A 17,095-nucleotide genomic window follows, 5' to 3' on the forward strand; every position below is an offset into this window, starting at 1 on the left:
GAGAGGGTTTGATGGTAAAGGAAGACGTCACGCCACCACAACATCCTGCAACGACATCTGGTTCAAGCTTAGGGGGACCATAATTTGTTTTCCACCTAAAAATTAATCCAAAACACAAGGCTGTATGAAGACCAGGTGAAACAAGATACAAGAAACTATGCTGCTCTCTTTTGAGTTATTAATTAACTCCCCCTCTTAGAGAAATATTCCCTGTGTTTCTAGTTCTATTCTAGTTTACCTGTTCCCTGCTTTTGTTGTTGCATAGACATTTTGATTGTATAACAGTATAATTGTTCATGTTATTCTTCAATATAGTTAACTTTTTTGTTATTGGTATTGTTTTTGATTTACAGCCAATGTTTACAAGAGCTCAGCACAGCTGGCAGGGTTCGGGGGGCCATATGAAACGAACTTAAGCTCCCGGGGCTGATATCCGCGCCCCTGTCCGCTGTTGACTCACATATAATCAATTATTTCCCATGAAGCCTCGCTCGTCAAATACGAGGAAGCTCTCTGAAAAGAGGTAATGTGGCGAGAATGTTTAAGTCAGCTATTGACATCCCTATAAAAAAAAAAAAAAAAATTAAAAAGCGTTTGTTTAATTTCTACCAAACGATTGTCCTGAGCGAGAGCTGATGACTTTAAGGCACATGTGGAGGGAGGAACAAGTTGTAGGAGGAGGAGGGAGGGACGTAATTTATTGTAGAGGTGTGTGATCATTTATTTAAATGAACAGAGACGGGACAAACGGAGAAGGACAGAAGGACACGGGGTCGGTAGTTCTGTCGAGGTTTCGTCTCTAATCTGTTTGATTATATTTTAAAAGTTAAACCTTGATTGTTTTTGATTTATTGATTTCCACAACATTCATATTTGATGATATTATTTTAGTTTAAGCTCAAAGTGAGTTCCGCAGCGTTGACTCCTCGGCTCGTCTTTGCCGTTTCATTTGAGGTGTCATGTAAGAAATGCTGATGTTGGGTTGTTTAAATATTTAAAACAAAATGTAAACGGACTCTTCCTCCTCCGGCAGGAAACAGACATGGAGGAGAAGAACGAGATGGAAAAACTGTCCTCAGATAAACAGGAAAAGAATGGAAATCTGAGGTAAAAGCCCACAAATTACACTCCACGACATTTCAGACTCGCTCAGTACTCTTTCTTTCATTCACTGTACAACTCATGTCACCTGTTACTAATACACGATACAGAATGTGAGTAGAGAAATTAATTTGGATGTAATTGTTTGGTAAAACCCTATTTCTAACTGCATATCCTACTGTATACTTATTAAAGATGCACTATTGAGATTGTCTACTCATATTTTACTGTAATCCAGTGATATAACACATACAATCCTGAAGTGGGCCATCCCGCCTGAGGAGTCATGAGTAATTTGTCTTTTTGTACATTAAATTGATGCTCAGAGTTTTACTGAAGTAGCATTTTGAGCAATGCTTTGCTTAATGTCTTGTGAGTATTTTAACACAGCTGTATGACAAAGATATTCAAACAGGATGTTGGTTTGACATCATTGTTTTTGTACATAACTCCTCCAGTGGCAGTAAGGATGGCGAAAAGAAAGACAAGAAGAAGAAAGAAAAAGCGCCGAAGGAGCCCATGGTCGGCCCCCTCGCTGTGGTAAGCTCAACCGTCACACTGTGATTCATTCCTGTCCGAATTAGTTGTTTGTGCACCGTGATAATGCTCATCAAGGAGGTTATTTATAGTTTTCTGCTCTATGAAAGTGTGTGGGAACAGGAAGCCAAAAAAAAATGAAAACATTTCAAAGAGTACATCCTCAATTTTCTTGGAGAACAGTCGTCGTTGTGTTATACTGTAGAAGGTCTGATCTTACAAGCATAACAGTGAGGTGTGTGTGTGTGTTTGTTTTGGTGAGTGTGTGAAGTACAGTAACAGGGGAAGCAGGTAGATCGGATGGGAGTGTGGGACATCCTCCTGTTGTTCAGCTGAACTCCACCAGTCCCCTGTTGTGAGAAGATAATAGGTGCATGGAGTTACTCTCTGATGTCCAGACTGCTCTAATTCCACACCTTCCTCTCTTTGTGGGTGTAGTTCAGGTTTTCAGACGGCTTGGACATTCTGATGATTATCATTGGGGCAGTGATGGCCATAGCTAACGGGGCAGTGCTTCCTATCATGTTTATTGTCTTCGGAGACATGACGGACAGCCTTGTAAATACTGCTTCAGTCAATGTGACCGACCCAGGTGAGTTTTCTGATATTACAGTACTTTGCTAAAGTCTTGCATCACCCCTCCATTGTTCTTATATTACCAACAAACTGTAGCTTTGCTAAGTTTTCTCCTATGTGTAGACACCTCAGTGGTTCATCCCTTGAGTTAGGTGTGTTTTAATTTTTTTTTTTTAATGCTCGAATTCATAGGTAAGTGTTAAAACAAAACAAAAAAAAAACGAAAGCACATTTTCTCTGAACAGGCATTAGACTGGACTGTAAAGAGTGAAAAAGCAGCCGGTGTCCAAAGAAAGAGATCCTGGAGAATTATTGATCAAGACAACTTTAAAAGATTGGAAAGAATGTCAAAATATGAAGAAATTAAGGGTGGTTTAAGACTTTTGCACAGTACTGTTTTCTTGTGTACATTATTCATCCTCCTCCCCCCATTATTCGTGTTTTCACATTGTAACCTCTGTGCTTTCAGATTTGGCATATCAAAACATGACCGGAACCTTAGAAGAGGAAATGACTGTGTAATGACTTAACAGCAACAGCTGGCCTTGTTGAATGAAAACATGTCCACAACAAGCAGATCAAGTGCAAAGTCATGCTTCTCATGTCAGTTCTCTTCCCCCAGCTTTGCCATCTACTACTCCATCATGGGAGCCGTGGTGCTGGTTGCAGCCTACCTGCAGGTGTCCTTCTGGACCCTGGCAGCTGGGCGGCAGGTGAAGCGCATCCGCACCTTGTTTTTCCACCGAATCATGCAGCAAGACATCGGCTGGTTTGATGTCAACGAAACAGGACAGCTTAACACGCGTCTCACAGAGTGGGTAACAAAGAAGTTGCAGTCTGGGAAATATTACCAATATATTACGGCTTTCAAAGTGGAGCATAAAGTCATTGTCTTTGACTGATCAGGTCATGTGTTGAGCCTGCTAAAAGTGTATAAAAACACAAGCCTGCGGGTATCGTTTTCTCAAATAATTACCATCTGTTTAGTCTTCAGTAGTGAAGAATCATTCTATTGCCATACAACATAATTTCTTATCTGGCGGTTAGATGCAAAGTTTTCAAAATGCATCTTGTTTTGTTTGGTATTTGCAAATGTTGCTGTCGTCCAGGCATCTTTGGTGGACATGTTATTTATATTTTCAGTGATGTCTATAAGATCCAAGAGGGCATTGGTGACAAGGTGGGGATGTTGCTCCAGAGTTTCAGCACCTTCATTGCATCCTTTATCATCGGCTTCACCAAAGGCTGGAAGCTCACTCTCGTCATCCTGGCTGTGAGCCCTGCGCTGGGCATCTCAGCGGCACTTTTCAGTAAGGTACGTTGGATCCCGACGTGGATATATCAAATTCTTGGTGAAGCCAGACAAGAGAAAACATGTTACCCACAGAGAAAAGCCTTTGGTTTTCCTTTTCAAGAGAATGTGCTCTCCAATAAGGAATAACTGAAGCTTCAGAGGCTGCTACAGCAGCCTCGGTAGGAGCAGCCATTGTTGACTCGCATCACATCTAAAACCCAGCTGATAGGACACTGATTAATCCAAAGACGCTGCTGCCTTGGTCCACAAACACAGCTTAGAGCCTGGCAAGATGGATTCTGCCGTAATCACATTAGTTACCATGATCTCATCGGAATCGAGCTGCCTCGCAAGTTAGAAGGACTCAGCCTCATTAGATTGACCGAATGGCTTTTTTCTTGTTCAAACAGGTGCTGACGAGCTTCACTTCAAAAGAGCAGGGTGCATATGCTAAAGCTGGTGCCGTTGCAGAGGAGGTGCTCTCTGCCATCAGGACGGTGTTTGCTTTTAGTGGTCAAAATAAAGAGATTGAGAGGTTTGTAAGCAGAAATAGAACAGCCATTATCACTGTGGGTGAAATACAGCCCTGTTCCATTTTAAAGCAGATTTTGAAAGACGGTTGTTTTGGGGGTTTTTTCGGGGGAGATCAAAGGGAAAAGGCTGTAACTGAATAAGACATTTAAAAAAAAAAAAAGTGATTATTGTGCTGTGCAGATTCTAAAGCTACATTTGTTGCAGCTCTGTTGTCTTTGTAATCCAATTTTAGCCATACATGATATTTGACCTTTTTTATGCTCTGTGTGTATGCTGCACCCCAGATATAACAAGAACTTGGAGGATGCTAAAAGGATGGGAATAAAGAAGGCAATTTCTGCTAACATTGCCATGGGCTTCACCTTCTTGGTGATCTACCTGTCCTATGCGCTGGCTTTCTGGTACGGCAGTACGCTCATCCTGAGCAAGGAGTACACTATCGGATCTGTGCTCACCGTGAGTAGACTCTTGTGCCTGTATTTCTGCTTCATTTGCTTTTGGTGCAGCTAATCCTAATATTTTTGTTTTAAGGTGTTCTTCGTTGTGCTTATCGGAGTCTTTTCGATGGGACAGACCTCTCCGAACATCCAGACCTTTGCCAGTGCGCGTGGAGCTGCACATAAAGTGTACAGCATCATCGATCGTGTAAGGAATGCAACACATTTGACCCAAACACCTTCTTTTTTTTCTAATCTCCCTGCTACTGGACTCCTGTCAGTTTGTATTACTGAACATGCACCTCTGTACCCTGGCGCTCTGCAGACCTGCTTTGATGCAGCCGACAACCTGGAGCCTGTAATGATGTGATGGACTTTGCTCTAATTGGAGCACCTGCTGCCTGAACCAGCAGGATGCTTGGTTGATGCTGCACAGCTGTGGCTCTCCTCTTGTGTTCAGTGTAAATCCCTTTCCCATGAATGAGAACGAATTCTTTTGAAAACAATGTAATAATAAATCTAGTGAAATGATGATTGATATTGCTGTTTATGGAACCACAGACATGTAGTGTGAGCACTTTGTTTAAGCTGTTTAAGAGACCTGCTTCTGGTTTGAGACCGGGCCATGTTTGGCTTGCAGTGTACAGTTCCGTGTTAGTCTCTCAATACAACGGCACGCTTATAGTTTTAAATGCAGATAAAGGGTACTCTATTCTACAAACTACTGGCCGGAGGAGCACATCTGTTTGCGTGTGTTAACAAATGACAGCCTCAAGCAAAGCAGATGTCAAAGATCTGCCCATGGACGTTTTTTAGTTGTTCCATTTCACAGGATTGAAGTTATCACCTCTGAAAAAATGCAGCATGTCTCCATTATACTGTTAGTCTTCCTAATGCTTTTATTGTTAAGTTCAAAGGTGCTTTACAGATAAATTTTACTGTCTAGTTGAAAGGTTAGACTTTCACAAGGCAGTCTCATTATAAACACATAGCTCTGCCCATGTAAACCGCAAAGCAAGAGTGAGAATAACAGTTGTGTGTGTGTGTGTGTGTGCGAGAGAGAGAGAGAGAGAGCGAGAGAGCATTAGACCACCAAGAGAAACAGTGAAAAAACAAAGACCAGTCCAAATAAACATTAGCTTTGTTAAACACACTCTCTCTAACCTGCGCACCTAACAGCCTTCCTCCCATTGTCTATCTGACGTTATTCTTATATAAGAGTTGTGTTCTTGAGTCCACTTTGGTGAAACTGCAAACCAGAACAGACTGTTTTTCTCCACAGAACCCAAGCATTGACAGCTATTCAGAGGCCGGCTTCAAACCTGACTTTGTCAAAGGAGACATTGAGTTCAGCAACATTCACTTCAGCTACCCCTCGAGGCCTGACGTCAAAGTATATAACCCAAACATTCACAAAAAGACAAAACAATGTACATCCAGGATGTATTTTCAACCTGTGTCTCCTGACTGACGTTGTTATCCTTTGTAGATATTAAAAAACCTGCGTCTGAGTGTGAAAAGTGGACAGACCATTGCATTAGTGGGCAGCAGCGGCTGTGGTAAAAGCACAACGATCCAGCTGCTCCAGAGGTTCTACGACCCACAGGAAGGATTCGTAAGTGATGCAGCACTCAGTTGTTGTATTATATCGTGCAATCCTTTTACCCCACATCTCCCAACAGTACATTATTTGATGTGTCAACTTTGTAAAGCATAAAGTCTTCACTAATTTGATTGTTTTTGGGGTGTTTATACTTTTATCACATAAAGGATTAAGGAAGTTTCAGGTCAATAAATTTTTTTTTTTGCCTTTTGACAGCTGGTTTCCATCCAGTTGGCTTTAAAAATGATCATAAAATGCATTGAACCATGAATTACATTTTGCTTTAGCATTATTAGTAGTACCTCATGATATACTGAGATGATGTGACACCAGTTGCTGCTGTGAAAGTCCTGTTTTAGTAGAACGGTCAGCCGTGGAGAAAGATGAGAGATAATGATAAGCAAATTGATAGAATTACAGTTAATGAACTGAACGAATATTTACACTAAGCGCTGCATCTGTTGGCTTCATCGTTGTAGGTCTCTATCGATGGTCATGACATCCGCTCTCTAAATGTCCGTTACCTGAGAGAGATGATCGGAGTGGTGAGCCAGGAGCCCATCCTCTTCGCCACCACCATCGCCGAGAACATCAGATATGGGCGACTTGACGTGACGCAGCACGATATCGAACAGGCTGCCAAGGAAGCCAATGCTTATGATTTCATACAGAACCTTCCCGATGTAAGAAAAATATTTATGCTTCGTTGTCTTCCGTGATTATGAATAACTCTGTCCAGATTTAGCTTATCCTGAGATTGTTATTGTTGAGCAGAAGTTTGAGACGCTTGTCGGCGACCGAGGAACTCAGATGAGCGGGGGACAGAAGCAGAGGATTGCCATCGCCAGAGCTTTAGTCCGCAACCCCAAAATCCTTCTGTTGGACGAAGCCACATCTGCTCTCGACGCAGAGAGTGAGACCATAGTGCAAGCCGCTCTAGATAAGGTACAGACTTTATTATAAATATAAATTAGTTTGCATTATTGCCAGTTAGGTGAGTGTTAGGATGGCAGCTTTGCCCTTTTACAACAGTGTTCTGACAGTTGTTTGTGCGCAGGTCCGTCTGGGTCGCACCACACTGATCGTGGCTCACCGCCTCTCGACCATCAGAAATGCCGACGTCATTGCTGGCTTCCAGAAAGGTGAAGTTGTAGAGCTGGGGTCTCATAATGAGCTGATGGAGAAAAAGGGAGTCTACCACACCCTGGTCACCATGCAGGTAACATAAAGACCAGTCGGTTTATCTCAATAGGAGCTTTGTCGTTTCCGAGCGATCTTTGATACTGATGGTGTGTGTGGTTTCCTCCATCTGCTCACCATCTGCAGACCTTCCAGAAAGTAGATGAGGAGGAGGCGAGCGAGTTGCCTGTGGATGAGAAGAGCCCGACAGGCAAGCCCCTTTCTGGGTCTTCTCTGTACAGGAGAAAGTCCACAAGAGGCTCCTCCTTTGCGGCCTCAGAGGGGGAGAAGGAGGAGGAAAAAAAGTTAAAGAATGACACGGACATAGCAGAGGAGGTGAGCTGTGGTGCAACAAGTCTGGCATCAAAATGTGCACGTGGGCAAGAAAATACAAGTGTTATGTCAACAGATCAATCAAACTAAATGGGCTATGCAGTATTGCACATGTTTCACTGTTGTTGAACTTGACAGATGGTCCCCTAAACTTTGGTTTCTGTTCAAATAGAGAAGTCTTTATTTGGAAGTCTTGATAAAATCAGATCCTGTCTTATTTAGAATGAGAAGAATCCAAGTCGTACTATCTGTTAACTGAAGTTTACAGGTAGTTATTTGTCACCTATTTAGGTTCCTCATACATTGATTTAACCTAGTAGTAACAGAGTTTAAAGTTATGGTCCAAAAATGGCTCTGTTAGTGTCCAAGTGAACCATCTTCTAAATTTCCACACATTCGAGCAGTTACGGCCTTTTTTGTTTTTTTTTTCTTCATGAATCTCTTCCTTAAGTGGGACTCAACTTTCTCTCTCTGCAGGATGAAGACGTCCCCCCGGTGTCATTCCTTAAAGTGATGCGTTTCAACATTTCAGAGTGGCCATATGTTCTAGTGGGAATCATTTGTGCCACCATCAATGGCGCAATACAGCCTCTGTTTGCTATCCTCTTCTCCAAAATCATCACTGTAGGTCACTCTTACAGCCACAAAACTTATTTAATGTTTCATGTTAAGTGCAGCAGATTGTAGAAGTTTTTGAAAGCTGTGAATTATTATTATTATTTTTTTATATATATATTTTTAAATCTCCTCTCAGGTGTTTGCTGAGCCGGATCCAGAAGTTGTCAGGGAAAGGTCAACTTTCTTTTCCCTCATGTTTGTCGCTATCGGAGGCGTCTGCTTTGTCACCATGTTTCTACAGGTATGCACACGCACGCGACATGACCACAGGGGACACCTTTGTTACAAAAACAAGATATATATATTTTGGGAAATCAGTCAAACTAGACTGAAATAGAGGAAATTAAGTACTAAATTAAAGAATTGTGTAAAATAGTTGAAAGGAAAACATGGAAATTACATTAGACTGAACATTTCTATAACATAAATACAATAGAATAAGTCATTAAGATAATAATGAACCATAAATAATCAAAAGCTAGGCTAAAGAGGAAGGTCCAGATGTAAAGAGATGAACACATCCAGTTGCTCTCAGGTCTGTTAAGCAGACGGACGCTCGTGACATAAAAGCTAAAAGTTGCCTCACCAACAACTTTTTCAAACAGACTCGTGCCAGAGGATCTGAGGGCTCAAACTCAGTTTATACTCTGTAAATACTCTCATCTAGAGTTCGATGATAACACACACTTACTACAGACTGCAGAGTTCTAGTGTTGATGTCAAAGGTGACAGGGCCAACATTTTAATGTCTGTCTTTATTTTTAACAGGGGTTCTGTTTTGGTAAATCTGGAGAAGTTCTCACCTTGAAGCTGAGACTCGGTGCCTTCAAGTCCATGATGAGACAGGTGGGTGCATGAGCTGAAATGAGAGAATAACCTAACACTCCCCCCCAACCTTACGCTGCCTCTGTAATTCTTGAAATCGACGCAGACATGAGAGAGCAGCACGGATGTGGTGCACCACAGAGATCAGCTCTGCAAACATGACAATAGACAAACCTCCTTGATATGCTCAGACTTCTTTATTTTAACACAGAAATGGGATACAATGTACCTAAAATATATGCAAACAAATTGCTCAGTGTTACAAAAAGGGCCTCTAATACACATGTTTTTTCTCTCTTTTTAGCTTAGTTCCTTCATTGAAGTTTATATGGGCAGCTGGTTTAATGGCTTAAGTCCGTAACACAATTTAAAATCTATTTCCTGTTAGTATTTGCGAAAATAAGTGCATTTACGTGGGAATTTTCTGGTCCTGTTGACCATCTGAAGCACGTTTACAGCACAAACCTCACACTCGCATTCATACATTGCTTGTTTTATACATGGATGGATACAATTTCTCTTATCGTGCACACACTCACACAAAATGATAAACCCACATGACAATGGGCCATGTGGGTTTAAGTTTCTTGGCCAAAGACAGTGATTTGAATTGTGTATATATATATATATATATATATATATAGAAGTTTATTTTGCCAGCATCAGGTTGTGGTTGCTTAGTCTCTTAATTTGGGACAAGGTTTGTGTAATGTGTTTAAGTTAACATTTATAAAGTGTTCTCAGTGGAAATAGTGAAAACACAACACAACACTATTCAAATATGAAGACTTAGTTTAAAGACATTGCTGCACGTGTGCCCTGCTGTCTGGTCTGTGTATGTTACATGTTTAATGTGGCCACCACAGTAAGCTGGGCTCATGTTGAAAACACAGCCAATGATGCAAACTCTAACCGCTATTTATGTAGTCATGAATAATTAGTGTAGAAATAGCTTTTCCAGGGTTTAGACTTGACCATTTTTCTAATTGCTGCTGTTACACTGTTGTTGTAGGATCTTGGCTGGTTTGATGACCCCAAAAACAGCGTCGGAGCACTCACTACAAGACTGGCCACAGATGCTGCCCAAGTGCAAGGGGTAAGTCTCAGCAGCAGTCACACATACACACACAACCAGAAATAGAAAAGCTTCTTGCCAAAGCCACCACGGTGAACCATCAGGTGAAGGCTGTGAATGCGATGTGTCACCTTCTTTGTTCTGACCTTTACTTCCTGTTCAGGCCGCAGGAGTACGTTTGGCGACACTTTTCCAGAACTTTGCCAACCTGGGCACCGGTGTGATACTGGCCTTTGTGTACGGCTGGGAGCTGACCCTTCTCATCTTGGCTGTGGTGCCCGTCATAGCGCTGGCTGGAGCTTTTGAGATGAAGATGCTCACTGGACATGCTGCCGAAGACAAGAAGGAGCTGGAGAAGGCTGGAAAGGTGTGGATTTGGCTTTTTCTTTTTTTACTTTTTAAGTACCGACCCTTCGGTCAGCTGTCATGTTTGTGTGGCGTCTCTCCACAGATTGCTACAGAGGCCATAGAGAATATCCGCACTGTTGCCTCCCTGACGAGAGAAGCCAAGTTTGAATCTTTGTTTCAGGAAAACCTCATAGTGCCATACAAGTATGTCAAATTATAGATTTGAGTCACATGTAACTAATATGAGGAGTGTTCCATGTGATGTTTGGATACTTATTATATTTATTCCTCTGTACAGGAACTCGCAGAAAAAGGCCCATGTGTACGGTCTTACCTTCTCCTTCTCCCAGGCCATGATCTACTTTGCCTACGCAGGCTGTTTCCGCTTTGGAGCTTGGCTCATTGTGGCCGGAAGGATGGATGCTGAGGCAGTTTTCCTGTGAGTAAGCCGACAGTTTTATCTTGTCTCATCTCTCAATCTGGGGGTTAACGGTCTGGGTTATTTGGTTTATGATAAAATGTCCAACACTGTGCGTGCAAAGCAGGCAAGATGTGGATAAAGAGGCTTTTTTTATTGCTGTTAATCATTACACCTGTTCCTGGAGTGATTGACTGCTCGCACATACAAACGTTTTAGGATAATACAATAATTCTGCAAGTCACTGCTGGAACTGGGCTTGGCCTTCATTTATATTCCACATGTTGTATTAAGAGGAAGTCCAAAGTTCATCGCACCATGAAAGAACAAATTACTTTAAAACGTAGAAATATGAATTTTATTTTTTACAAAACGTTTGCTTCTATATAAATGCAGCGGCAGGATTCTCGGAAATGTTTTGGAAGTAGTGCATAAGACATGTAACTAGTAGCATCATTGTGTGATCATTAAAAAAAAAAATCATCCTAACATGACATCTAGTCCATTTAAAAAAAAAAAAAAAAAAAAAAAAAAATAAGGTTCCTCCTCATTCATCAAAAATAGATGAAACAAAAAAACACTGAATTCAAGCAACGTCACCTTCATATCTTTCCTTGTCTTTGATGGTGGGTTTGAAAACTACTGGTGCCTAGTGTAATATTAAAGCGGATTAGATCTTTTTGTCTGCAAAGATGAAAGGTCGACCACTCTCCTAATGGCTGATGTACCTGCTAATAACATAATGTCGTCCCTGTTTGTTGTCTGACATCTTCAGTCAGAATCGGTCCGCCAGTTTTCAAGATGTCAGTTGAACTTGGGATGGCACTAAAGAATAGTCTAAAGCATGGCGGATCTTGGCTCCCATGAGAAGTAGATGGTTTGAGATTGATGTATTCACTATTTAGTTGTCAAATATTTGCTAAAGGAAAATAAATAAAAGAAACGCAATGATCTTAATCCTGCAGTTGTGCATTTAGTTGGCAATTGGACTGCGTTTGTATGATGTCTCTCTAGTCTTACTGACCATTTAGAGTTTTCCTTTACAAGACACATTCACATATTGTAGCACTTATTCTAATGTACAAGATTCTCTACGAGGCAGATCTGACACGAAGGCATGATTGTTGCCTCATTTATTGTATTCAAAGTATCAACACCCAATTCTTCATCTGTACTGGACTGACTATATTTAAAGAAGCATTATTAGCGTACAGTATACACACACAGGTGTTACTGGGTAGCTCAGCCTTATCTAAACAAATGTAATACCTGGTAACTGTGAAAGATGAGGCTAATGTGAGTTTCACTCTCTCTCTCAGTGTAATTTCAGCCGTTCTGTTCGGTGCCATGGCTGTCGGAGAGGCCAACTCCTTCGCTCCAAACTACGCTAAGGCCAAAATGTCAGCGGCCCACCTGTTCATGTTGCTCAACAAGGAGCCTGCCATTGACAATCTGTCTCAGAAGGGAGAGATGCTGGTACATTACACAAAGCCCCACGCATCAAATATGAAACCTGCACACCACCTTGTTCAAAAAAACTCAGGGTAATGAACCAATCCTCCCTCTGATCTTCTACATTTTCAGGACAAATTTGACGGTAACGTGAGTTTTCAGGGTGTTAAGTTTAACTACCCCTCACGCCCCGATGTGCCCATACTGCAAGGGCTGAATCTGAAGGTGAAGAAGGGAGAGACGCTGGCCTTGGTGGGGAGCAGCGGCTGTGGAAAGAGCACCACCATCCAGCTGCTGGAGAGGTTCTATGACGCCAAGGAGGGGGAAGTGGTGAGAAAACACACCTGCGCTGTAATCGGCGGTTTGACACGCGGTGCCCCTTCACCTACTGTTTGTTAGCAAATGAGTAACTGAACAGTGCTTTTATGGCAGCCGGACAGCACTCAATTTATGGGACCTTGAGATCTTATGAGGTCAATGTAGCATGTTTGCTTTTATCTATATAACTTGGAAGATTTAGTTCTATCTCCTGGGGTCTGGTGTCATGGAAAATTGCTATTTCAAAGGCCTTCTTTTGTCCCGCTTGTGATACATAAGAGCTCATGTGCTTTAAACTACTGAATCCCCACAAATTATCCTTCCCCAACAGCAGACAGAAAGAGTTTGTAATTATAAGGGCTTAAAGAGCAGATAAAGAGCCTTGTTTCCTTCAGGCAGTAGTGGGTGTATGTTATGTTTTCTGTTCTTTCCTTAGGTTCAGAAGCTTCTTTTCATTTTTACAGCAACATACTCAGCAGCACAGCTAATCACTGTCATGGGTAGCTCTCTTACTGATTTCTCTGTGAAATAACAAGCACCCGTGTTTGATATGTTATGACAAAAGTTTTATTTGTAATCCATTAAGACTGGATGCTAAATCCATATATATTCCTCTCAGACCAGTTGGGATATTTGCGTCCTTCTTGCTTTAGAGCCTTACGGGACACGGATGCTTTTTACATGTCATCACCGTCCTGATGCAGGGACTTCAAGAGTTGGAGGGGTTTAAATGTCTGATTTTCTCTGCTGTACCAAAGTGGCCAAAAAAAAACAACCCAACATTTACTGCAGGTTTTAGACAAAAAGATCAAACCTGTCCCATTTCTTCCTTCAGGTGCTGGACAATGTGAATGTCAAACAACTGAACATCCACTGGCTGAGATCTCAGATTGGCATCGTGTCCCAGGAGCCCGTGCTGTTCGACTGCTCCCTGGCTGAAAACATCGCCTACGGAGATAACAGCCGCACCGTAAACATGGAGGAGATAGAGGCTGCCGCCAAAGCGGCCAACATTCACAACTTCATAGAACAACTGCCACAGGTAAGTTTATTGGTATTGGACTATTTTCACACAAATATTGAGGCTCAAGTGATTGTTAACAAGCTTTAAAAACAAGTGATTCAGACTAAATGTTATATGACTGTGGCGTGTTGTGTCTCCTGTCTTTTCATTAAAGAGCCGCACAGCATTATTCTTCGACGAGTTGCAGCTTTTTGATCATATTTTGTTTTTAGGTATAATCAATGTGACAAAAAAATCTTAAAAACTGATGAATTGTTAGTATATTTAATATCTAAATCAGAGTCAAAGATGACATAAAAAACTTTTATGTCACGTTTGATTCGACTAAGTTGCCCACACCTTTTTTTCAAAGAGGATTTCTCTTTTGGTTTTAGTGTCTTTTAACGTATCCTTTTTACATTTAATAGTTCCTGACAGAGAGTGAATTGGGGCTATTTGACTCATTTGCTTCTGTTGAAATGTATATTTGGAAATTTATACAGAGATCTCGTATTGCATCATTCTTTTCAGTAACGTATTGTCAGAGATTAATGTGCAATACTTTATGAATGATGAAGTAACTAAATACAGCCCGTATCTTTACAGTGTTCAAGAATATGATGATTACCGGTAATCATGCTGTATTCAAATCTAAAATAACTAAAATTGACGCCATGTGTCCAGATGTTATTAACATAATAAAATAAATAACATGATTGCAAACCACTTTCTTTAAGCAGTTAGTTGATGAATGGTTGAATGAATATGTGTCAGTATTTGGTCCCTGTAAAAGCAGCTTTATAACAGTTGGTTTAAAAGTGCATCAGAGGACCCATTCAAAAAAGTTAGCAGAGATAGGGCTGTGTTAGGAAATAGAGGATTTCCTGCCATTTAGAAGGAAGACAAACATTTTAGAAAGTCAGCATGATCGTGACTTGCCTTTCAAAAAGATCAGTTTCCCTTAACAACAGAGGCTCTCATGATTTTTAAAAAACAAAAACATCACTGTTTTAATCTGTTGGAAAATCTTTTTTTGGAGATGCTTCCAGTTTTTCTTATCAAGCAGTTATCTTTAAACTTAAAGTTTCGATAAATTGATGGAATTGTAGTGTGCTGTACAAGTGATGGCACGACATAAAGAGAACTCTGGATATAGGTGAAAGTTTCACCCAAGAAAATTACTCACAGCTTCTGCATGTACTCTCAACTAAGACAGCACTAGTCTCAGACTTCCATTTGAAGTTATTTCTGGAATTAATACAAATTACATACAGGAAGCTTGGAAAACAGGAGATTACAAATTAGATTGGATTTCAGGATGCTCCTGTCATCATTTTGTCGATTATGTGGTGACATCATGACGCGCCTGCTGTCTCTGTTTGTCTGAGCAGAAGTACAACACTCAGGCGGGTGATAAGGGTACTCAGCTGTCAGGTGGTCAGAAGCAGCGGATAGCCATAGCCCGAGCCATCCTCCGCAACCCTAAAGTGCTGCTGCTGGACGAAGCCACCTCTGCACTGGACACAGAGAGCGAGAAGGTTCGTCTTTTCTCATTTCACTGCTGATGCTTCTCATAATGATAACGGTGTTCAAGCACCTAAATTAGCAAAAAAAACAGCCCCTCCAAGTTCACAACGCCAACCCCACGGAGATTCATTAGAAACAGGAAAATGTGTAAAAATGCTGTCTTTCGGCAGGTGGTGCAAGATGCCCTGGACCAGGCCAGCAAGGGCAGAACGTGCATAGTCGTGGCCCACCGTCTCTCCACCATCCGCAACGCTGACCGCATCGCTGTCTTCCAGGGAGGAGTGGTCGTCGAGCAGGGGACGCATCAACAGCTGCTGGCAAAGAAGGGAGTCTACTACATGCTGATCACCACGCAGCTCGGTAATGGGAAAGAATGATGGGACGCGCCTCACCTGTTTCTGATCTTTAAGGAGGGCTGGATTAAGAACTTGTGCCTTGTATGATCAGCTTCCTGCTTCACCTTAGTAAACTATAGTGGTTCATACTGAGTGGCTTCAGTGGAGCGCCCGGGGACTGAATGCAAGTGTAACCGCTGTTGTGTTATTGATTGAGTTGTCACTTTTTACGGATCCTTTTCACAGACGTTATTCTGGCTTGTGACAATAGAAGAAACAGTACTGGATTCGTTTTGTATGTGCTGGGCCCAGGTCACACAGATTAACACCTGTGCTTTTATTGTAGCTGAATTTGCTTGCTTCTCCTCCTTCATTAATCATATCCGCTCACAGTTTGCACAGGTGTGATTAATGGTGGTCTCATTCCACTTGGGGGATTTGTGCTGGTTCACTGTCATGGCTCATTGGGACACCCAGTGGAACAGATTTCTCATTAATACACCTGCTCTTATTTCACACATTGTTTCCCCACCCAACATAGGATGTTAGGAACGGACAGGAGGAATGATGTAAGCTGTTTATACTGTCACCCTGGTGAGCTTTTGAATAATTTCACAAAACCTATATCTTTACTTTGTGTGAAGTGCCTTCAGTAGGCCTCACATCTACATCAGATGCACTTTATGAATAAAGACGTGACCTGCACGGATCGGTTTCCAGGTCACAGGGAGAAAGATGGAGGAGAGAACTAGGAGGTACAACGCAGAAAAGAGAAGAGCCCGAATCTTCTGCTACTTTGGTCAGTTTTTTACTTCCCTTCCCTCTCATGCGGGATTTGTCGGAGCAGATTCAGTGTTTAGAATCTGGTTTCCTCCCAAAATGCCTTTCTCTCCCTCCTGGAGAGCCGTTGCTTATTTGGTAACTTGATTCACTCTAGATCCGGTGTTTGTTCACTCTGGGCCTCTGTAGAAACAGGGCAGACCCTGAGAGATGTGTGACACAAGCTTTGATAAAGCTTGCGTATACTTTAATAAACATAAATGCACTCTGATCCATTCTAACTGCACTAGTTTACCGTCAGGTATGCCTTTAATACTGGGACCATCACTGCAACTGAGTAAGTGTATTTGAGATTATTGTAAATAGTTAATGGACCAGAAGTGCCTGAGCACTTAAACCAGGAAAAAAAAACTAATTCATGTACTTCAGCTTCATTCACTGAGATTATAGTTTTGTGTCTATGTCACTAATCACTTTTTGGAGAATGTCCCAATGTATGTAACTAATAAAGTTTTATACTCAAACAGCTGCTGATTTTTTTTATTTATTTATTTATCTAAACAAAATGCAAGCATTTGTTAATCTCGTGTCAATTCATCAAAGCAGTCGTGCATCTCAAATGATACAGAAATGTTTGTGCTCATACTCATTTCATCATTTACAAAATCACAGTGTCACCATTATCATAAGGCTTGAAATGTGGGGGAAAAAAAAAGATAATTTCACAGTAGCTATACATATGTATTTATTTGTAAAGCTCAGAGGACATTCGGCAGTCTTTAACGTGACAGGAAAACTACAG

At 41.5% G+C, this 17,095-nt stretch overlaps 1 protein-coding gene across 4 annotated transcripts; it reads left to right on the forward strand.

Moving 5' to 3' along the window:
* Positions 1–499: 499 nt before the first annotated feature.
* Positions 500–16,820, forward strand: abcb4 (ATP-binding cassette, sub-family B (MDR/TAP), member 4). 4 transcript variants are annotated; one of them, XM_072394288.1, is made up of 28 exons: positions 500–523; positions 1,034–1,107; positions 1,560–1,641; positions 2,077–2,230; positions 2,684–2,732; positions 2,837–3,028; positions 3,358–3,529; positions 3,919–4,043; positions 4,327–4,498; positions 4,574–4,687; positions 5,762–5,872; positions 5,969–6,094; positions 6,562–6,765; positions 6,857–7,027; positions 7,140–7,301; positions 7,409–7,597; positions 8,072–8,218; positions 8,349–8,453; positions 8,981–9,058; positions 10,050–10,133; positions 10,276–10,479; positions 10,564–10,664; positions 10,759–10,899; positions 12,198–12,354; positions 12,463–12,660; positions 13,484–13,690; positions 15,043–15,189; positions 15,349–16,820. In XM_072394288.1, exons 2-28 carry the CDS (start codon positions 1,043–1,045, stop codon positions 15,553–15,555), a joined length of 3,864 nt encoding a protein of 1,287 aa, XP_072250389.1. In that variant the 5' UTR covers positions 500–523; positions 1,034–1,042; the 3' UTR covers positions 15,556–16,820. The 4 variants fall into 4 exon arrangements, with proteins under 4 accessions (XP_072250389.1, XP_072250388.1, XP_072250387.1 ...); XM_072394287.1 differs by lacking the exon at positions 500–523 and adding an exon at positions 685–772; XM_072394286.1 differs by lacking the exon at positions 500–523 and adding an exon at positions 742–776.
* The last annotated feature ends 275 nt before the right edge of the window (positions 16,821–17,095 follow it).

Source organism: Leuresthes tenuis, unplaced genomic scaffold (assembly GCF_036924035.1).
Source record: "Leuresthes tenuis unplaced genomic scaffold, fLeuTen1.0.hap1 SCAF_10, whole genome shotgun sequence".
NCBI lineage: Eukaryota > Metazoa > Chordata > Actinopteri > Atheriniformes > Atherinopsidae > Leuresthes > Leuresthes tenuis.